This window comes from Cylas formicarius, unplaced genomic scaffold, assembly GCF_029955315.1.
Source record: "Cylas formicarius isolate icCylForm1 unplaced genomic scaffold, icCylForm1.1 PGA_scaffold_4__25_contigs__length_36172078, whole genome shotgun sequence".
In the NCBI taxonomy this organism is placed as follows: domain Eukaryota; kingdom Metazoa; phylum Arthropoda; class Insecta; order Coleoptera; family Brentidae; genus Cylas; species Cylas formicarius.
In genome coordinates, this window is record NW_026844334.1 from 22,927,847 (window position 1) to 22,945,968 (window position 18,122).

The 18,122-nt window shown below is 38.0% G+C and overlaps 3 protein-coding genes across 3 annotated transcripts; 2 read left to right on the forward strand and 1 right to left on the reverse strand.

Moving 5' to 3' along the window:
- The first annotated feature begins 1,309 nt into the window (after positions 1-1,309).
- Positions 1,310-5,113, forward strand: LOC132701408 (uncharacterized). The gene is made up of 3 exons (XM_060669289.1): positions 1,310-1,793; positions 1,848-3,386; positions 4,949-5,113. Exons 2-3 carry the CDS (start codon positions 1,857-1,859, stop codon positions 5,111-5,113), a joined length of 1,695 nt encoding a protein of 564 aa, XP_060525272.1. The 5' UTR covers positions 1,310-1,793; positions 1,848-1,856.
- Positions 2,020-16,786, forward strand: LOC132701411 (myrosinase 1-like). Its single transcript, XM_060669291.1, has 8 exons — positions 2,020-2,099; positions 12,658-12,715; positions 13,233-13,568; positions 13,961-14,063; positions 14,188-14,475; positions 14,527-14,664; positions 16,421-16,527; positions 16,582-16,786. The coding sequence occupies exons 2-8, from the start codon at positions 12,663-12,665 to the stop codon at positions 16,703-16,705; spliced, it is 1,149 nt and encodes a 382-aa protein (XP_060525274.1). The 5' UTR covers positions 2,020-2,099; positions 12,658-12,662; the 3' UTR covers positions 16,706-16,786.
- LOC132701409 (uncharacterized) lies at positions 5,155-7,662 on the reverse strand. The gene is made up of 4 exons (XM_060669290.1): positions 7,153-7,662; positions 6,904-7,003; positions 6,327-6,848; positions 5,155-6,260 (listed from the first exon to the last, which is right to left on the reverse strand). The coding sequence occupies exons 1-4, from the start codon at positions 7,660-7,662 to the stop codon at positions 5,155-5,157; spliced, it is 2,238 nt and encodes a 745-aa protein (XP_060525273.1).
- Positions 16,787-18,122: the final 1,336 nt, after the last annotated feature.

Consider the following 18,122-nt stretch of genomic DNA (forward strand, 5'->3'; position numbering starts at 1 on the left):
AAAATGCTATCTCGCACTTTTTATTTGTTTGACTAGCAAGGCAGTTCATCTCGAACTTGTCACTGAATTGTCAACACAAGCCTTTCTAGAGACATTTCAACGGTTCATAGCTCGCAGGGGTAGACCAACCAACGTATATACTGACAATGGTACCAACTTTAAGGGGGCTAGTAATCAGTTGAAAGAATTGGGCGATTTTTTAAGAAACAACTCAGATTCTGTAAAAAATCAGTGCGGATTGGACTTAAATATACAGTGGCATTTTATAGCAGCCTACTCGCCTCACCACGGAGGTCTCTGGGAGGCAGGAGTGAAATCAGCGAAGCATCACATCAAAAGAATACTATCTAATGTCCTTTTAACATTTGAAAGTTTTTACACAGTTCTCACGCAGATAGAGGCCGTAATGAATTCTCGACCTCTAACGCCACTCTTTTCTGACCCAAACGACCTAGGGGTGTTAACTCCAGCTCATCTATTAATTGGTCGTTCACTTCAATCAATTTCCTATCCAAATGTACAGGATATTCCTTTGAATCGTCTTTCTCACTTTGAACAATTGGAAGTTCTTAAACAACACTTTTGGAAAAGATGGACGAAGGAATATATTGGTCAATTACAAGAAAGAGTTAAATGGAAAAAGAATCAGCATAATCTTGTAGTTGGTACAATGGTTTTAGTTCGCGATGACAATTTACCCCCGTTCAAATGGCGGCTAGGGCGTATAGTTGAACTTCATCCAGGTAGTGACAATATTGTGCGCGTCGTTTCAGTCAAGACCACATCGGGAGTGATAAAACGCGCTGTCCTAAAGTTGTGTCCGCTTCCAATTACTAACCTTTAAATTACATTTTTCATTTTTCTACCTGACACTTTGTCATCATGTTTAAGTTTCATTTGACCATTGTAATAAGTGTTTAGTTTGAACTTTCTCATTTTGAAACAACTTACATTCTTTCAAGGCGGGGGGCATGTTAAGAACCTATTAGTTTTCGTTGCTATATGTGAAACCCCGCTATGTGTGAACACGCCAGAGTCACGTGACTATCATGCATCAATCACGGTCCAAGTGCGTGCCAGACCGTTTGTGCAGCCAAAGGGATGCCGCCCAGCGCGCCAGTACCGAACTGACCACCACAAGGGAAAGTGCGTTTGACGGTACGAGAGCAAGATACAGTCCACACACGAAGGTGTATAGAGGTTCTATACATTATGGTTGACTGTACAGTTGGTATCATTGACTGGTTTTTTGGTTGTGGCTTTTTTAGGTTATTGCGATTTGTTAATAAGTTCCCGCACATTTAGTTTTCCTTCTCGACAATACGGAGTGTCATTTGTAACAAATCGGCCTTTTTTTCATCTTTTAAAATTTTATCAATCCGGATATTTTATTGACCTTAACGTTTTATGTTAGTGGGATTGCTTTGTAACGTTGTGGTGGATGTTAATATTTTTTACAATTGTAAATTTTTTCCATAAATTTTATCCATCAAGTGTTATGTTGATAGTTAGAACGGGCGAAACACTTTATTTTATATACCAATGTCATCTCTCTATATGTAGAGGTTGAAAGAGGCGTGTTGTGTAAGTTTTTTCACTATTTTTTGGTTAGATTGTTAACTCTGATGAAGTGTTTTTTTGTTCTCTATATGACTTAGTGTCCTGATGAAGCCTGTATCCATGGGCGAAAGCTAGATATTACAATAAATTGCCACTTTGCTTTGAGCTTCAACATCTTTTATTGCTCCCTTTACGGCGATCCATCGAAGTTGGGGTGATCCCAATAATTAACAGTTTGTTTGTGTGTTACCAGTAGCCCCGTTACTGTCCTTCGCTTTTTCTTGTAGACGTAGATCATGGGATCATTTTATCAGAGGATGACAATGGAATTTGGACCAGCTGTGGCCAGAGCACTAAAAACGGTCACCAACACTAATATAAGACTTGCACATCAACGTAACAGACGCGTCTTCTTGTTAGAATGTAGAAGATTGCACCTTACCCCCCGATTTTTGGAGGATAGTACACAACATTTTTGGAAGATACCTCAACGACTCAACCACAATAACACTTCACAAATAGAATTTTTAACTCAGAAGGTAACACATAAATTACATAACATTACTATCTATGACACCTGTCGAGCAATTAAGATGTTGGAATCTAGACTTAGTTGGGCTGTTGATTTCTTAAGATGTAACATTCCATTTAGAGTCCTTGACGAATTTTTATATACACAAAACATTAAATATGACACACTATTTAACAAGATAAAAAAGTCTAACCTTCGAAAGTTAAAATCAAGGAAAGCTAATAGTAGTGATTTATATACCACTGACAATTCTAATTGGTTCAAGAATGTGTCCAATATTGAGATTCCTGATGATGTTAGGGGTTTTCTTTCGCTTGGTCCTAAATTCAGCCTTCCTGTGTCACCTCAACATATAGATATCTTTAAACTACTCTCTGAGGTAGAAATCACTATCCAGAACTCAGATGAACAAAAACGAGACCTCCTGCGAACGAGGGCCACTAATCTCATCACTAATTACATTAATTCTAGTGTTGTTACTAGTGTCGCCCCACCTACATATGATATAGAGCGTCGTACGAAACGATTTTTAAAAGCTAATCCTAACTTGGTTATCACTAAATCTGATAAGGGTAATGTCACGGTGGCTATGACTAAAGAAGATTACCTAGAAAAATCTCTCATATTATTAAATGATGCTAACACTTACCTACCTGTAATAAGGGATCCTACACATTCAATAGAAACGCAATGCAATAATATTATCAAGAAAATTAACAACCTTGGCTATATTGATGATACCACGGCTCGTAACCTCAAAACCTACAATGGTGTCTGCCCCAAATATTATGGGTTGCCGAAGATACATAAAGATGGTTACCCTTTACGCCCGATTGTTTCATGTGTAGGTGCGTCGACGCAACCCTTAGCTAAATTTATCAGTCAAATTCTTTATAAGTCTTTTAGTAGCTTCAATAAGTTTAGGGTTAAAGATAGCTTTGAGTTTGCAGAGCGTATTAATGAGTCTATTTTACCATCTGATTTTTCGCTTGTCTCGTTCGATGTAGTGTCCTTATTTACTCATATTCCATTACAGTTAGTTGTTGATATTATAGAGGAACATTTTGACTTGGTTGAGCCCAACTGTACATTATCTAAGAAGGAGTTTTTGGATACGGTAACTTTTCTATATAATAATACTTTTTTCTCATTTGATGGAAAATTCTACCAACAAGTGAAGGGCCTTCCTATGGGGGGTGCGGCCTCCCCTGTGATTGCTGAGATTGTTAGGAACAAATTACTTTATTATGTGATAGACAGAGTTAGTTTTGAATTCCCCTTCATATATCAATATGTGGATGATTTATTAACAGCAGTTCCACTTAACCTCATCGAATCCACACTTGAAATTTTCAATTCCTTTCATTCCGATCTCACTTTCACGGTGGAGACTGAGACAGATCGTTCAGTCCCTTTCCTTGACACAAAGGTCATTCGCACTAGTGAAAATTTAGTTATTCTTGATTGGCATAGAAAAGTTACTAGTTCCGGTAGATACATTCCCTTCACATCGTATCACCCTAAAAAACAAAAGATCAATATGATTGTAGCATTGACTGATCGCATTAAAAAAATTTGTCACCATAGTCTGTTAAATAAGAACTTAATGTTATTAAGGAACCTACTAATTAATAATAAATACCCACCATCGTTAATAAATAAAATTCTCTCCTGTAATAGTACCACTACAGACCTGCCTAATGCTTTACAACCACAGCTTAATGTTAATAATGAGTTGCCTAGTTTTGGCAAACTACAGTATATAGATAGATTGTCCCCGGCTCTGATTAGGATCTTTAAAGATACTAATATAAAAATTGCCAATTACAACTTAAGACCCCTCAAATCTTTCTATTCCAATCTTAAAGACATTACCCCATCGTTACATAAGTCAGACGTTGTATATGTAAGTTTTTAGAGATGTGTTATATTAACTGTTGTAGTAATAGCCTCAACAGAAAGAAGGGTGTAGATTGTTATATATATATATATATATATATATATATATATATATATATATATATATATATATATATATATATATATATATATATATATATATATATATATATATATATATATATATATATATATATATATATATATATATATATATATATATATATATATATATATATATATATATATATGATGACACTATATTCCGGGACATCATCCGTTCGCTTGTTGAACTCCGACTGGAATCCTGCAGACGTTTCGCCAAAATCTCACTTGGCATCTTCAATGCTCGCGCTCCGAAAACACTTCGAACACTAAAAAAAGTAAATTATACAAAAAGGACGCAAATTAGATATTTCGTATTCGATGTAAAAAGTTGTTCAACGTGTTTTCCGAAAATAAAGTACATTACGTTTCACCTATTTTTTTCCCTTCAATATATATATATATATATATATATATATATATATATATATATATATATATATATATATATATATATATATATATATATATATATATATATATATATATATATATATATATATATATATATATATATATAGGGGTATTTTCTGGAGGGTTGGGGGTGGTAAGGACCACAACACAGCGCGGGGTTCTCGCGAACCGGTCACAAAAGAGAGCTTGTTTTTTCGTGGTTCGCACTACGGACGCTCACGCAAGTCTGTCTTTTCGCGCGGCTTAACCAAGGTTGGGTATGGTGGGGGTGTTGTATACACAGCGCGAAAATAAAAAGTTAACCCAAAACAAAAAAATTATGAAGTTACCGAAAAATGTTATTCAACCCTTAACATTCCGGCCTCCCAAAAATACCCAATTTTTCCCATAAACTTATCCTATACTATATACACGGTTGCCCCTTGAACAGGTTAACAGTTAGGGACAAAAGATAATTTGACCAAAGGTCGATCGAAAGTGCCTTTGGCCGTGTGCACTTGCACAACGCGAATTTCCTTGTCGGTACTGGGGTACAAGCGCGTGATGCGGCCCAGAAGCCACTTTAACGGGGGGAGGTTCTCGTCTTTAATTAAAACCAACTGACCAACTTTCGGGGGGTTAGTCGTGGTGTTCCACTTATGCCGTTACTGCAGCTGGTGGAGGTATTCCTGATGCCATCTGTCCCAGAAGTGCTGATGCAACTGCTGCACGAGCTGCCAACGAGTGAGTCTGTTAGTGTTCAGATTAGCTAAAGGGTCGTCGGGAGGGGCAGATAGGGGCTCCAGGGTCAGAAAATGCCCAGGAGTAAGGCTATGCAAATCGTTTGGGTTGGAACTCAAACTACATAATGGGCGGGAATTCAGTATGGATTCCACCTGAGTTAACACTGTCGACATTTCCTCGAAAGTCAGGATTTGAGAGCCTATCACACGAAACAAATGGATCTTTACCGACTTGACGCCGGCCTCCCAAAGACCTCCAAAGTGAGGACTGGAGGGTGGGTTGAAGTGCCAGCGCACCTCACACTGGTCGGCGGACTGCTGGCAATACTGTACCAACAACCGGTTAGCACCGACAAAATTTCTACCCTGATCACTATACATGTCAGTGCAACGCCCGCGGCGAGCGACAAAGCGCCGAAAAGCGGCCAAGAATGCGTCGGAGCTGAGTTCAGAAGCCAATTCCAAATGGATGGTTTTGGTAGCCATGCAAACGAATAGGCAAATGTAAGCTTTCTGAGTCTTAGCGCCACGCCTTCGCGCAAGGGTAATGGAAATTGGATCGGCGAAATCGACACCGGTATGCGCGAATGGCTTGACTTGCGATACACGAACGGGGGATAAATCAGCCATGAATGGCTGTACACAAGAAGGTTGGACACGGAAGCATCGGTAACACTGCGATAGGGTGTGGCGAATTGCTCTGCGGGCGGACAAAATCCAGAATTGTTGTGAAATCTGGTACAACAACGATTGGGGGCCCGGGTGGCAATTTTCCTTATGGAACTTTTCGATAACGAGTTCGGTAAAGCGATGGTCTCGAGGTAGTAGAAGAGGATGTTTTGCGTCGAAAGACAGCGCAGAACCTCGGAGTCTGCCACCGACTCGAATGAGACCGTGCTCGTCGATAAAGGGCGCTAGGGAGCGTAAAGGTTTGGGGCACAGTTTACCGTTTCGAAGACACTTCATCAAACCGGCGAACACCTCACGTTGGCCGTATCCTGTGAGCAATGTGCGGGCGTGGTACGTGTCTGCAAAAGACAAATTATCAAGCGCTCGCTTGGGAATGGGGGTACGACAATTATTTAGAAACCTACAACAATAAGCCCGCATCCTCTCAATTTTTCGTAACGACGAGAAACGGGTTAACAGTTCTCTGAGCGAGTCAACTAAAGGGGTGGACACACAAGTCAACACTGGTTTACGTTCCAGTTCCAGATCGTCTCCGGGGGTGAAGTCGAAGGTGGGCCACTCTTCCACCGGAAGACGTAACCAAGGGGGACCACAGAACCAAGAGGGGTGGATTAATATTTGCTCGGGGAAAAGCCCTCGGGATGCGCAGTCAGCAGGGTTGGATGAACCGGCGACGTGATGCCAGGAACTGGGGGAAATGATGTCCTGAATGAGGGACACGCGATTGGCCACAAAAGTTTTCCATCTGTGGGGGGAGGACTTTATCCAAGACAACGCAATTTTGGAGTCACTCCAGGCGAATACTCTCGTGATAGTCAACTCAGAGGCTATAGTGGATCGGACGAAATCTACGAGTTGGGCGAGCAGCAACGCTGAGCACAACTCCAGACGGGGATCGACACTCGCTTCAAAGGCGCTACCCGATTCTTTGCACACAGAAGGGTGACAGAGATATGGCCCTCTCTGATGCTTCGCAGATACCCGGCTGCACCGTATCCGCGCTCCGAAGCGTCACAAAATCCGTGCGTCTCCACCTGGACGCCATTGCTAGGCAGTACCCGACGAGGGAAAGACTGTCCAGCTGAGATGAAAACGAACTCCAATCTTCGAGTATGTCGCGGGGGGGAGGTGCATCTCAATCGAGCCCTGGGACCAAAGCCTCTGTAGGAGAATTTTGGCAGTCAACACGACCGGGGATAAAAAACCTAGGGGATCGTATATTTGGGCTACTTGCGACAAAATATTCCTTTTTGTGCACGTCCTATCCGCTACTTGGATGCGGTAGGAGAACACATCCCGTAAGGGACACCACTGCAATCCCAACACCTTTAAACTGGGATTGTCGTCTCCGCATAGGGAAACGGGTTGATGATGTGAAGCGGGGAGTGAACTCAATAACTCGGGGGAGTTGCTCGCCCATTTGCGCAACTCGAAACCACCCAGCTTTAGCAGCGATACTAATTGATCCCTCAACTCACGGGCTTCCTCCAACGAGTCTGTTCCTCCGATAATGTCGTCGATGTAGGTTTGGCAATCTAGGAGACGGGCTGCTAACGGGTAACGCGCTCCTTCGTCCCTAGCAAGCTGACGCAACACGCGAATAGCCAAGTATGGGCTACAACTTAGTCCATAGACCACCGTTGACAAGACGTACTCTCGCACTGCTTCGCGGGGATCAAAACGCCACAGAATCCGCTGGAAGAGGTGGTCGGCGTCACTCACTAGGATTTGACGATACATCTGACGAATATCGGTGGTGAAAACCACACAGTACAGTCGAAAGATGAGCAAAATGGCTCCAATGTCGGGTTGGAGCTTGGGACCCGTAAATAGAAGATCGTTTAGAGACCGTCCGTTGGAAGTTTTGGCTGAAGCATCAAACACAACACGCAATTTAAGGGGTTCGCTATGTGGCTTCCAGACGGCGTGATGAGGAATGTAGTAACCTTGGGGAGATGGGGCAGGTCGCTAACGAGTGCCATGTGACCTTGTTCCCAATAATCTCTCAAGAACTCGTTGTAGGCTAATCGCAAAGTTGGGTTCTTGGCCAAACGCGCCTCTAACAACTGGAATCGCCTAAGGGCTTGAGGGTAAGATTCACCAAGTGAAGGGTGTTTATCCTTAAAGGGTAAGGATACGACGTATCTACCTGAAGGGGCACGGGAATGGGTAGAGAGAAAGATCTCCTCACACAATTTGTCTTCAGGAGAAATCTCTTCAAAGAAACATCAACAGCAGTACTCACAGTGGTATAAAAACTAAAGGGAGAAGATGGTTCTAAAGAATTCACTTTTCCTAGAACAACCCATCCGAAGATGGTCCGAAAAGCGCATGGGCCGCCGTTCTGTCCTTTTCTAAATCCAGGCAAACAAATATCTCCGTAAACTTCTGCCCCTAAAAGCACGTCTATTTCGTTGGGTTCACAGAAGTGAGGATCAGCCAAGGGTAGGGACCTGAGATGTTTTAGATTCTGCTTATCAATCACCTGGTAGGGTACCTTATCAAAAATAGATGGTATAACTAAAGCCTCTATATGGAGAGCAGGGGATTTTTTTTGGGAGGGGGTCACGCTCAGGGCAACCTTCCCTAACGCAGACGTCGACATTTGGTTGAGGGCTTGAATTGGTGTCGGAGAGAGAGACCTTGGAAGCTCCAATTTCTTCGCAAAGGAATCTGTCACAAAACTGGCTTGACTAGCTGAATCCAACAGTGCACGACAAGTAACAAGTCTGCCAGATTTATTCGAAACGGACACCAAGCAAGTGGCAAAGAGCACGACCTTTTGAGAGGAGAGATTGGTCATCATGGTCACCGGACTAGGGATAGTACCTTCCTGGTTGGTGGAAGCAGGGGGAGCTTCATTCGACGGGGAGGGGGTAGTAGCATTTCCAAAATGCACTAAAGTATGGTGGCGCTTGCCACATACACGACAATTAATCTTGGAGGGGCATCTTCCAACACCATGGGATCGCGCGAAGCAATTAAAGCACAAACGATGTTGCTTGATGAACACATGCCTTTGAGGGGGCTCAAGAGATAGGAAGGAATCACACTCTGTCAGAGGATGGTAGTCCATAGGGCAGTATAAACACTTACCGATGCAACTCACATCAGCACTCGGAGGGGTAGACGTCGCTATCATAGATGTGGGTCTACGTGTATCGGTTGAAACTCGCTTCGAAACCTCAAGCCTCTTGGTAGGGGTAATACCTTTTGAGGTAACTAAAGAGTTTTCTAAAGCTTTACAATTCTGTTCCAAAAAATCACATAAATCTTGAAAAGTTGGGATATCTTTATCACAAAATTTGAGTTCGAACCTCGTCTTGAGAGTCGGGTCGAGTTTCTCTAAAAGCAAATTGAATTTTGTAAAATCCCACAAGTCGATATCGAATTTATCGATAGCTGCAAGATTCTCTGAAAATGTTGAAAGCAATCTCCTCAGTTCAACAACCGAGTCACTCTTCATAGTCGGAGCCCGAAAGATCGACAGCCAATAATCGGTTAACAACAATCGATCGTTTTGATAACGCTTCACGAGGGCATTGTAAGCTATACTATAATTGGCATCCTTAATTGGCAAATTCTTCACCACACTGAGAGCATCCTTTTCCAAATAAGACACTAAAAATTGAAATTTTTCAATGTTTGAAAGGGAAGAATTATTATGGATCAACGTGTTAAACATATCAAAAAATGTAGGCCAATTTTTCAAATCGCCATCAAATTTCGGAATGATAATACGGGGGAGTCGGAGATTACTATTTCTTTGCGACTCTCGACCAACTACAGATGGTACCGGAGAGCCTGCCTTAGGTTCCACTTTCTCAAATAATCGCTTGGCAATAGATCGAATTGAATAATGCAACTGATCAAAGTGATCTTGAAGCGCAAACTGTCGATCTCTTTCCGAATCATTCGCTAAGGAGATTACTTCCAATTGCAAGGACTCAAAAGTGCTAACTAAACTCGGCAAATCCTCCACCATGCACTGGAATTTGCATAAAATTTCATCATCATCGGGTTCAACGCGAGCTTTCTGACCCGCTGACAATATATCGTTAAAGCGTCTAAGTGTTAAATCCCGCTTAGCAATAAATTTATCCATTTCCGACATTGTAAATCGTTTTGTAAACAAATGCACACCTAAGTCTCGAAACAAAGTACCCACGTAAATTAAAAGGAAGAAGAATTTGAGCACGCAAAAAATATGCTTAGAACGAATGAAATAAAAAGACGGCCGCAATTCGAAACGACGGTAAACACTTTAAGAAACCGCTTTTTTGCGCTCCAAACTTTACACGTTTTTTGCTAACCTGTTCACGATAGCGAACATGTATTTAAAATTACTAAAGTTTGTGAATGACTATAAAAATCCAAAAGACTGATTCTGATTTGGGGAGAAGGACCAATATGTAAAGGGTTGGGGGAAGGACAAGAGCGGCAAGAAAACGGTAGGACATACAACACCCGAAACGGTTAATCACCCACCTTGATGGTTTCCCGCGTCGTCGTCTGCTCGGCCGGGTCTTCTTAGGGGTATTTTCTGGAGGGTTGGGGATGGTAAGGACCACAACACAGCGCGGGGTTCTCGCGAACCGGTCACAAAAGACAGCTTGTTTTTTCGTGGTTCGCACTACGGACGCTCACGCAAGTCTGTCTTTTCGCGCGGCTTAACCAAGGTTGGGTATGGTGGGGGTGTTGTATACACAGCGCGAAAATAAAAAGTTAACCCAAAACAAAAAAAATATGAAGTTACCGAAAAATGTCATTCAACCCTTAACATATATATATATATATATATATATATATATATATATATATATATATATATATATATATATATATATATATATATATATATATATATATATATATATAAAGCAATTTAGTTCGAGCTATAGACAGCATACACCACATAGTATATTTTATTTATTTTGTTGGAGCGTGTAGAATAACTTCTGCACAGCTTTTGACTGGATGTCGATATTATCGACCAAACCTAATGGAGAAAAAATGCAGAAAAAGTCAGCCTATCGCGCCACAGCCTGTGGAAGTTTATTAGAAAAATCTTGAATAGGCTAATCACTACATAAAACGTTTTTCAAATACACAATTTTTTTGCTTTTACTTTTTTAAAAATATTTCATAGCCTTTCACTAGCATGTTTTATTTCAGTCTCCGCATAATGAGCTACATAATGAATATGCATCCGAGCTTATTTAAATGATAAGATGATATAACCGTGGTATATTACCCAGCGACGCTGTCCAGCTTTTCCATAAATTAAAAGCAAAATGATGCGCTCAGTGAAATAAATAAAATATACCGTATGGTACACTGCGTCTACACCGAGCATTAAATTGCCTCTGGTTCTTTACACTTTTCATTCATGCCCCATGTGTTGCCATATTTAATTTGTTCAAGGAACATCGGGAAAGTAGCAATTTGATTAAACTTATTAATTTCTAGAGTGAGATTTCAATATTATTTTTATTGCCATCAAATTTTTACGTAGAATACACACCTTCAGAACAAGCTATTTTTGATTCTTTTTTAATAATTTCTAGTAAATTCATTTGAACTAGTACAATTTGGTTTGGTAGGTAATCGGGTATATTCCACGAGGTTTGTGCTAAAGTGTGACAGCGATCACCACTGCCAATAACGAAATATTTTTACAATTTGACAGTTGACCGTGACACCTTTTGTACTATGCGATTAGAATACAATAGAAATATTGAATTATGGCAAAATTAGCACGTCATTTGTTGAATAAAACCGTGCGATAGGTTTTGGTTATACAAACTTGTTATTAGCACTACTACTCCACAAAATGTTCTTTATCTCACGAATTTTTTATCGAGCAAAACTGCACAATAAAAGTCTCAAAAATAATAATTTCAAGCAGTCTTCGTTTAGCAATTGAGTAAGTTGAAAACATTTTTCTTGCAAGGTGGAGCGTACTTTGTTAGACTTCAGTACCTGCTTTCATCTACACATGAATAGCTTTATGGGGGGAAATTTCTGATGATGTGGCTGGGTGAAAAACATTTCCAATTGTAACTATTTTTTTATTGCAGTTATCCAGTTTATAAAAACGAAAATTACCAGCAACTAACAAAATATTTAATTGCTGATTAGTAAATTGGCTAAACCTGAATGCAATATATTCAAAGTTTCAAATATCTAAATTGTATTTACTGGATTTTTCACACTGAAATATATACCGCTATATATTTTTGAAAATCTCAATAAAACGAAGAGAAAGTATTTATTGTGTCCACTTTCCTTTATAACACGACATTGGTAAGCAAGGTTTAAGAAATTTGAAATTGACTTGCGTAATTAGCCCATAATTGTGCAATCCATAGCAATATTGACATTTCATTTAAATTTCCCTCAAGATTGCTAAAATGCCGATATATGCCTCGTACAATCCGAAAAATCTAGATTATTATATATTGTTTGAACATTGTTACAGTATATTTGACCAACTATTTGTGTGGCAATATTTCGATGTTATCTTTTTTTTTTTCGTAAGCTCGATACATTCTTTAAATCTGATATGTCAATCATAAAAAAAAGGTTTACACATAAAACTGTTAAATTTTATCCAACTTATGGTTTATTCGGAATATGTTATTCCTCTTTCTTAAGCTGTTAATTTTAGAGTTTAGAGTTGTCTTCCAAAAAACTCTACCAGCTCAATTGCCGTGATTCGTGATTTTTTTTTAGGAAAAATGAAGGGTGGATATCTATTAGCGGTCATTTCGATTGTCCTCCAATTTCGCGTGTAAGTATATTATAATGAACCAAATAATCTAATATAAAATTTAAAAAAATGTCTCTATCTATATCTAACCCAAACTTTTCGTAGCCTTTCTAGTCTATCTAATTAGTCGATGAATACGCCCAGAAAACTTGTTATGCTTTATTTTTTAGTTATTCTTAATGGGATTTTTGAGTTAATCATAGGACCCGAGCTAAGTATTAATTTTAAAATGTAAATAATCTCGCAGTGGTTCCTTTTTTCTCATAGATTTCTTTTAAAATTTAGCTGGTTCCGGTGGTCCCCTGCAGCTACATTTCTGATATATCCCACATAAATTCCATATAAATGTATGCCAACGTAGACCCACGTCGAGTCTCCCACTTTGGGAACCACATGTCCTTCCAAGTTAGTTGATTAAGTTTTCGTATGCGTAATTGAGTATTTCCTAGTGAAAATCTTTTGTAAAATGACGTAACCATAAAAAAATAACAAACAAATAAATAAATAATTAAATAAATAAATGAATAAAACCTTTTAGGGGTTTCGGATTATCTAACTACAAATTTCCTGATCATTTCAAATTTGGGGCGGCTACGGCAGCCTACCCGATCGAAGGTGCTTGGAATATAGATGGAAAAGGACCCAGTTTTTGGGACAATATCACTCACGCATTTCCAAATGTCGTGGCCGATGGAACAAATGGAGATGTAGCGTGCGATTCCTATCACCGATACACTGAGGATATCCCTCTGTTTGCCAATATCGGAATTGATTTTTACAAATTTAGCATTTCTTGGCCAAGGATTCTCCCCAAGGGTACATTTTATGATTTTATTTCAATTTCCACTAGCTCAATTTACAGGTACCATCGATTGCATCAACCAGAAAGGAATTGATTATTACAATAACCTGATCGACTTGATCATAAGCAAAGGATTAGAACCACAGGTGGTTGCATTTCACTTTGATACACCGTATGAATTGACAAAAGTGGGAGGATTTACTAACGAAACCACTGTGCAACACTTCGTGGACTACACCGATTTGCTGTTTAAAACTTTTGGCGACCGCGTTAAATTTTGGGTTACTATAAACGAAGCTCACACATTTTGCCAGACCATAATAGAAGATGTTCTAAACCCAGTTGTCCCTCAACATCCAGGATTCAAGGAATACCAGTGCGGTTATAATATACTTAAACTACAAAGCTAAACAAAAAGGTTAAACCGATGTACTGACTTGGTGATAAATCTTAATAATTTTAAGTTTTCCAGGAAAAGTGGGTATGGCATTCAGTTTGAACTGGTATCTTCCAGCAACAAATTCTCGAGCCGACAAAAAGGCTGCTGAGAGAGCTAGAGCATTTGTGGTACGCAAAAGTGTGTTGATGCTTACGTTTTGAATTGATCTTTGAACTTTGAACATTTTTCCCTAACCTTATATTTTCCTGTAGAACTCAATATGGAACTAAATTTTAATACTAAATGTTTTAGTTTGAATGGTTTGCACATCCGATAATAAAAGGAAACTACCCTCGAGTACTCATCGACCAAGTTGGTAAATTAAGTCGACAAGAAGGAGAAAGTGTCTCGAGATTGCCTCAGTTTACTCGTTCGGAAATCTCAAACATTAAAGGAACTTACGATTTCGTTGGAATTAATGCATTCAAAACGTTTTTTGTAAGTGATCTCAGTCACTTAAATCTATCTCCCAGTTTTCGGAACGATGTGAGAGTGAAGGAATTCACAAATTCGTCTCTCGACACGTCTTCGGCTGATATTGTAACTATACATTTCAGAAATGAAACAAGAACTGATAACGTATCATTGCAGTCTTCACCAACAACATTTAGAGATTCCATAGTTTACGCTAGCGACTACTGCAACGGCTGCGAAACCATCTTGACGGAACACGGATTTAATGCAAGGACTGAGACTTTAAATGATAGGGCTCGTATTAATTTTATGAAGGTTAGTACCATAATTATTCAACTATATAGACCTTGCTATATATAAATCATGAACTCAAAACTGATTACATATACTAAAACGTTCTTCTACTTTTAAAAATTTACAATACAGGGTGATCCTAAAATAAAGATAAGAAAAACTTTTTTCAACTCCCGTCCGTAAAATGCGTAATTACACACCGATCTAGCGTGCGGGAAACGTCACTTTACCACGTCAGTTTCGTTTCCCACGGAACCCAGTCACTTCGGACATTTCCGGGATTTTACCGCACGGGTTTGGGAGCAATCGGATGTTTTGAATAGCGTTGAATTTTTGTCAATTCTGGCGGCCATGTCAGTGAATGTATCCTTGTTGTCTTGCGAAAATGTAGCCAAAAATTAACGGTCGTAGAAAAGGTATGGTATGCAACACGTTCGGTAAACTTTTTAAGTCACTCGTATATTAAACACATTGGTTTTATGCACTGTGTTGCCTGACTCGTATTGGATCATATTCATGTGTGGAGATTCCATGGATTGTTTCTCCCGACTTCTGAATAGTTTTAGTAAATTTGATCACAAATGTTTCGTTACAAACTTTTATTATATATTTTTTATTTTTTTAATGCGCAATTCTATAGTCATAAATAATTACTATGACCGAAAGAGATCGTTAAATTATTTGAATTTTCAAATTCATAGTCAATAACATCATAAATCAACAGCTAAAACATTGGAGAATTAATTTTACAAAAGTGTATTATTCGGTAGTCTGGTAAAATTCAAAAATTTGATTAGCTGTGGCAAATTTTACTCAACGATCTTTACCTACCTAAAATATTCACAAAAATCGTTATCAGATCTTACTGGTGCGAATATGAAGCTTAAGAAAGTTTTCCTTTATTTGTGTGGCCAGTGGCTTACGGTGAATAACAGGTTAGACATTTTGCCTTGAAAAAATGCAATCTTTAAATGGGACTCCTACAACATTATTTCTTTTTCAGATTCGCTATCGCTTTCTTCAACTGTTTTTAGTACCAAACCCCTCTAAATAATAAAAATAATATAAAACAATAAGATTGTCTTCCCAAATATCCCAATAAAGATATCTGAAAACAATCACATGATTGCATAAAATATTATAAACCAGTTTTATATATACTTTAAAATCCGTATACTAATTATACGTATAAAAAGTAGAATAAAAAAATGTCTCTCTATTTATCTTATGGTTCCATTTATTTTTTTTATATTTTATTCATTATTAGAAAACGTGGATTTTAGTCAAAAAAACAGTATTTCATTGAAAAATAAATTACATGAATTACTAAAAATATCAAAATTTCTTAATAGTAAAAGGCACTGGAATGCTTATAGTAGTATGCTGCAATGAACAAAAAAACTGAAAATCCTTCCTTAAAAATTTATCAAAGTTTAGTTTTCTATGAAATATGTAAGTAAGTGTAGAAGAGATGATGATATATAGTTTATCCATCATCAATTACTCGTCTTTTGTCTCACTTTAGAATATAGCATTATCAGTCTTCTGTGATTGGTTGCAGTTTTCGATGCCCCCGTACTCTACGTATTTCACAACACACTGGATTAAAATTTACTGCTTCCTCACTACGCACTCTTAGCACTTTTAAATTATTTTTTTGTCTTCATTCAGATCAGCTTTAAATCCTCTTAGTTGAGTTCCATTTTCACAAATTCGAATTTGAATAAATACCTAGTGTGTGATTAAAACGTTCCATATACTAAATATTGACTTTCAGACTTACATGGACGAGGTTTTGATCGCAATTTATGAAGACAAAGTCAATGTCACCGCCTATACCGTGTGGTCTGCTATGGATTTCGTTAATTTCCAGTTTGGCCTAACGTAAGTGAATCGAACATTAACGTATTTTGTTTTGACATTCACTTGTCGTTTTAGATCAAAGCTTGGATTAATTCACGTCGATTTTTCCTCGTGCAATCTTACAAGAACCCCTAAACTATCGTCAAAATACTACAAGAGTATCATACGGACAAGAAGTTTAAAGAAATTTTGGTTTTAATGGGAAGAATGAAGAAAACAAGTAATGTCCAAATTCACTAATCAAATTGTTCAATAGAAATATATCAATCTACAAACTTATATTTTGTAAAGACCATAACTACAGAACTACACAAAATGATAAAATATCTATAAACGTTTTTCTCGTTCTTGTTTTTAGTTTTAGTTTTTCTCTCAATAAATTCAAATGCAATATTTAAATCTATGTATGTGTGTTAAGTCACTTCGCTTAAAACTTCATTGAACAAATGAAGGAAGATTAATCGTAATTTTTCGAGCTTGTCTTCCGATATGATTCCGTTGTAGTTTCTTATTATGCGCATTCACAGCAAAAAACCTTTTGTCAGATTTCCAACCATCGCACAACACAACCGCCACTTATTGATTAAATTTGCCCCCCATAAGCGTAGGGGGTGGGCGGGTTGCTTGTAATTATACCGAAAGACAAGCTCGAAAAATTACGATTAATTTTCATACAAGTAAGTATTCGATAAATCTTTAAATTTTCCTTCGCTTGTCATCCGATATGATTACGTTGTAGCGGTTAAAAGCTTGCCGGTGCAATTTTGCGATAACCACACTTAAAGATACACAATAACATTGAAAAAAAGAATTCGAAACGATTACGGCAATAAATAACTAGGTGTAACATGAAAAAGGTAACAGAAACATATGATACAGTTAAGTATGTGAAAACAACTAGATTTAGAATACATATAGAAAAAAGAAAAAAAGAAAAATTTCTGCATTTACTAAAAATTTAGTTAACCCTAAATTTATGAACGAAAATACTATTAGGTGTACTTAGACGACAATTATAAAATTTAAGGACAACATTTAAATTTGGACTCCATCCCCCTGCTTTAAAAAGCCTCGGACATCAACATTTGCTATTTTTTAAGGCCAACTTAATCCATCTACTCAAGGGCTGTTTTGTTACGGGATGGTAGGCTTCTTTTTTTTATCGGTAATTTTTTGTGAAATGTAGATAATGTTTTAGAGTAGAGGATACACATAATTCGGGTTTATTAACACATGGAAAAGTTAAAATAGGTTGATTTTTGTATGGGACTGAAGTTTTTAGTTTTTCAAATATTCGAATTTCTAGAAGTGTTTGCATTAGGAATATCGATTTTCCTTAATATTTGAATCTGATGGGCAAAAGTTAAAGCCATAACCGTTATTTTAATAGTTAATTTTTGAAGAGATAAAATTGTTAAGGGATAAAGGGTTGCTAAATAACCTAATACAGGTTCTCTATTTCAAGTAAAGTCATTTTTAGGTTTGGATGATTTTAAATTATAACTTCATTTAACAAATCGTTTGATTATTTTTTTATCAGTATCAGTAGATAAAAACATGAAATTTGGAACTAATCGGTATGTATTGTATTAATAAGGTGCTTAAAAGGTTCACTA

Excerpts from the sequence above, each read along its gene's own strand:
- LOC132701408 (XM_060669289.1), top strand. The coding sequence starts at position 1,857 with ATGGGATCATTTTATCAGAGGATGACAATGGAATTTGGACCAGCTGTG. Across the intron at positions 3,387-4,948 it reads TCCCCTTCATATATCAATAT|TTAGGGACAAAAGATAATTT; the intron begins GTGGATGATTTA and ends ACAGGTTAACAG.
- LOC132701409 (XM_060669290.1), bottom strand. The coding sequence starts at position 7,662 with ATGTATCGTCAAATCCTAGTGAGTGACGCCGACCACCTCTTCCAGCGG. Across the intron at positions 7,004-7,152 it reads AAAGGAATATTTTGTCGCAA|CTGGACAGTCTTTCCCTCGT; the intron begins GTAGCCCAAATA and ends TTTTCATCTCAG. Across the intron at positions 6,849-6,903 it reads CGCGGATACGGTGCAGCCGG|AATCGGGTAGCGCCTTTGAA; the intron begins GTATCTGCGAAG and ends CTGTGTGCAAAG.
- LOC132701411 (XM_060669291.1), top strand. The coding sequence starts at position 12,663 with ATGAAGGGTGGATATCTATTAGCGGTCATTTCGATTGTCCTCCAATTT. Across the intron at positions 13,569-13,960 it reads ATTTACAGGTACCATCGATT|TTTTCCAGGAAAAGTGGGTA; the intron begins GCATCAACCAGA and ends AATAATTTTAAG. Across the intron at positions 16,528-16,581 it reads AATTTCCAGTTTGGCCTAAC|ATCAAAGCTTGGATTAATTC; the intron begins GTAAGTGAATCG and ends TTGTCGTTTTAG.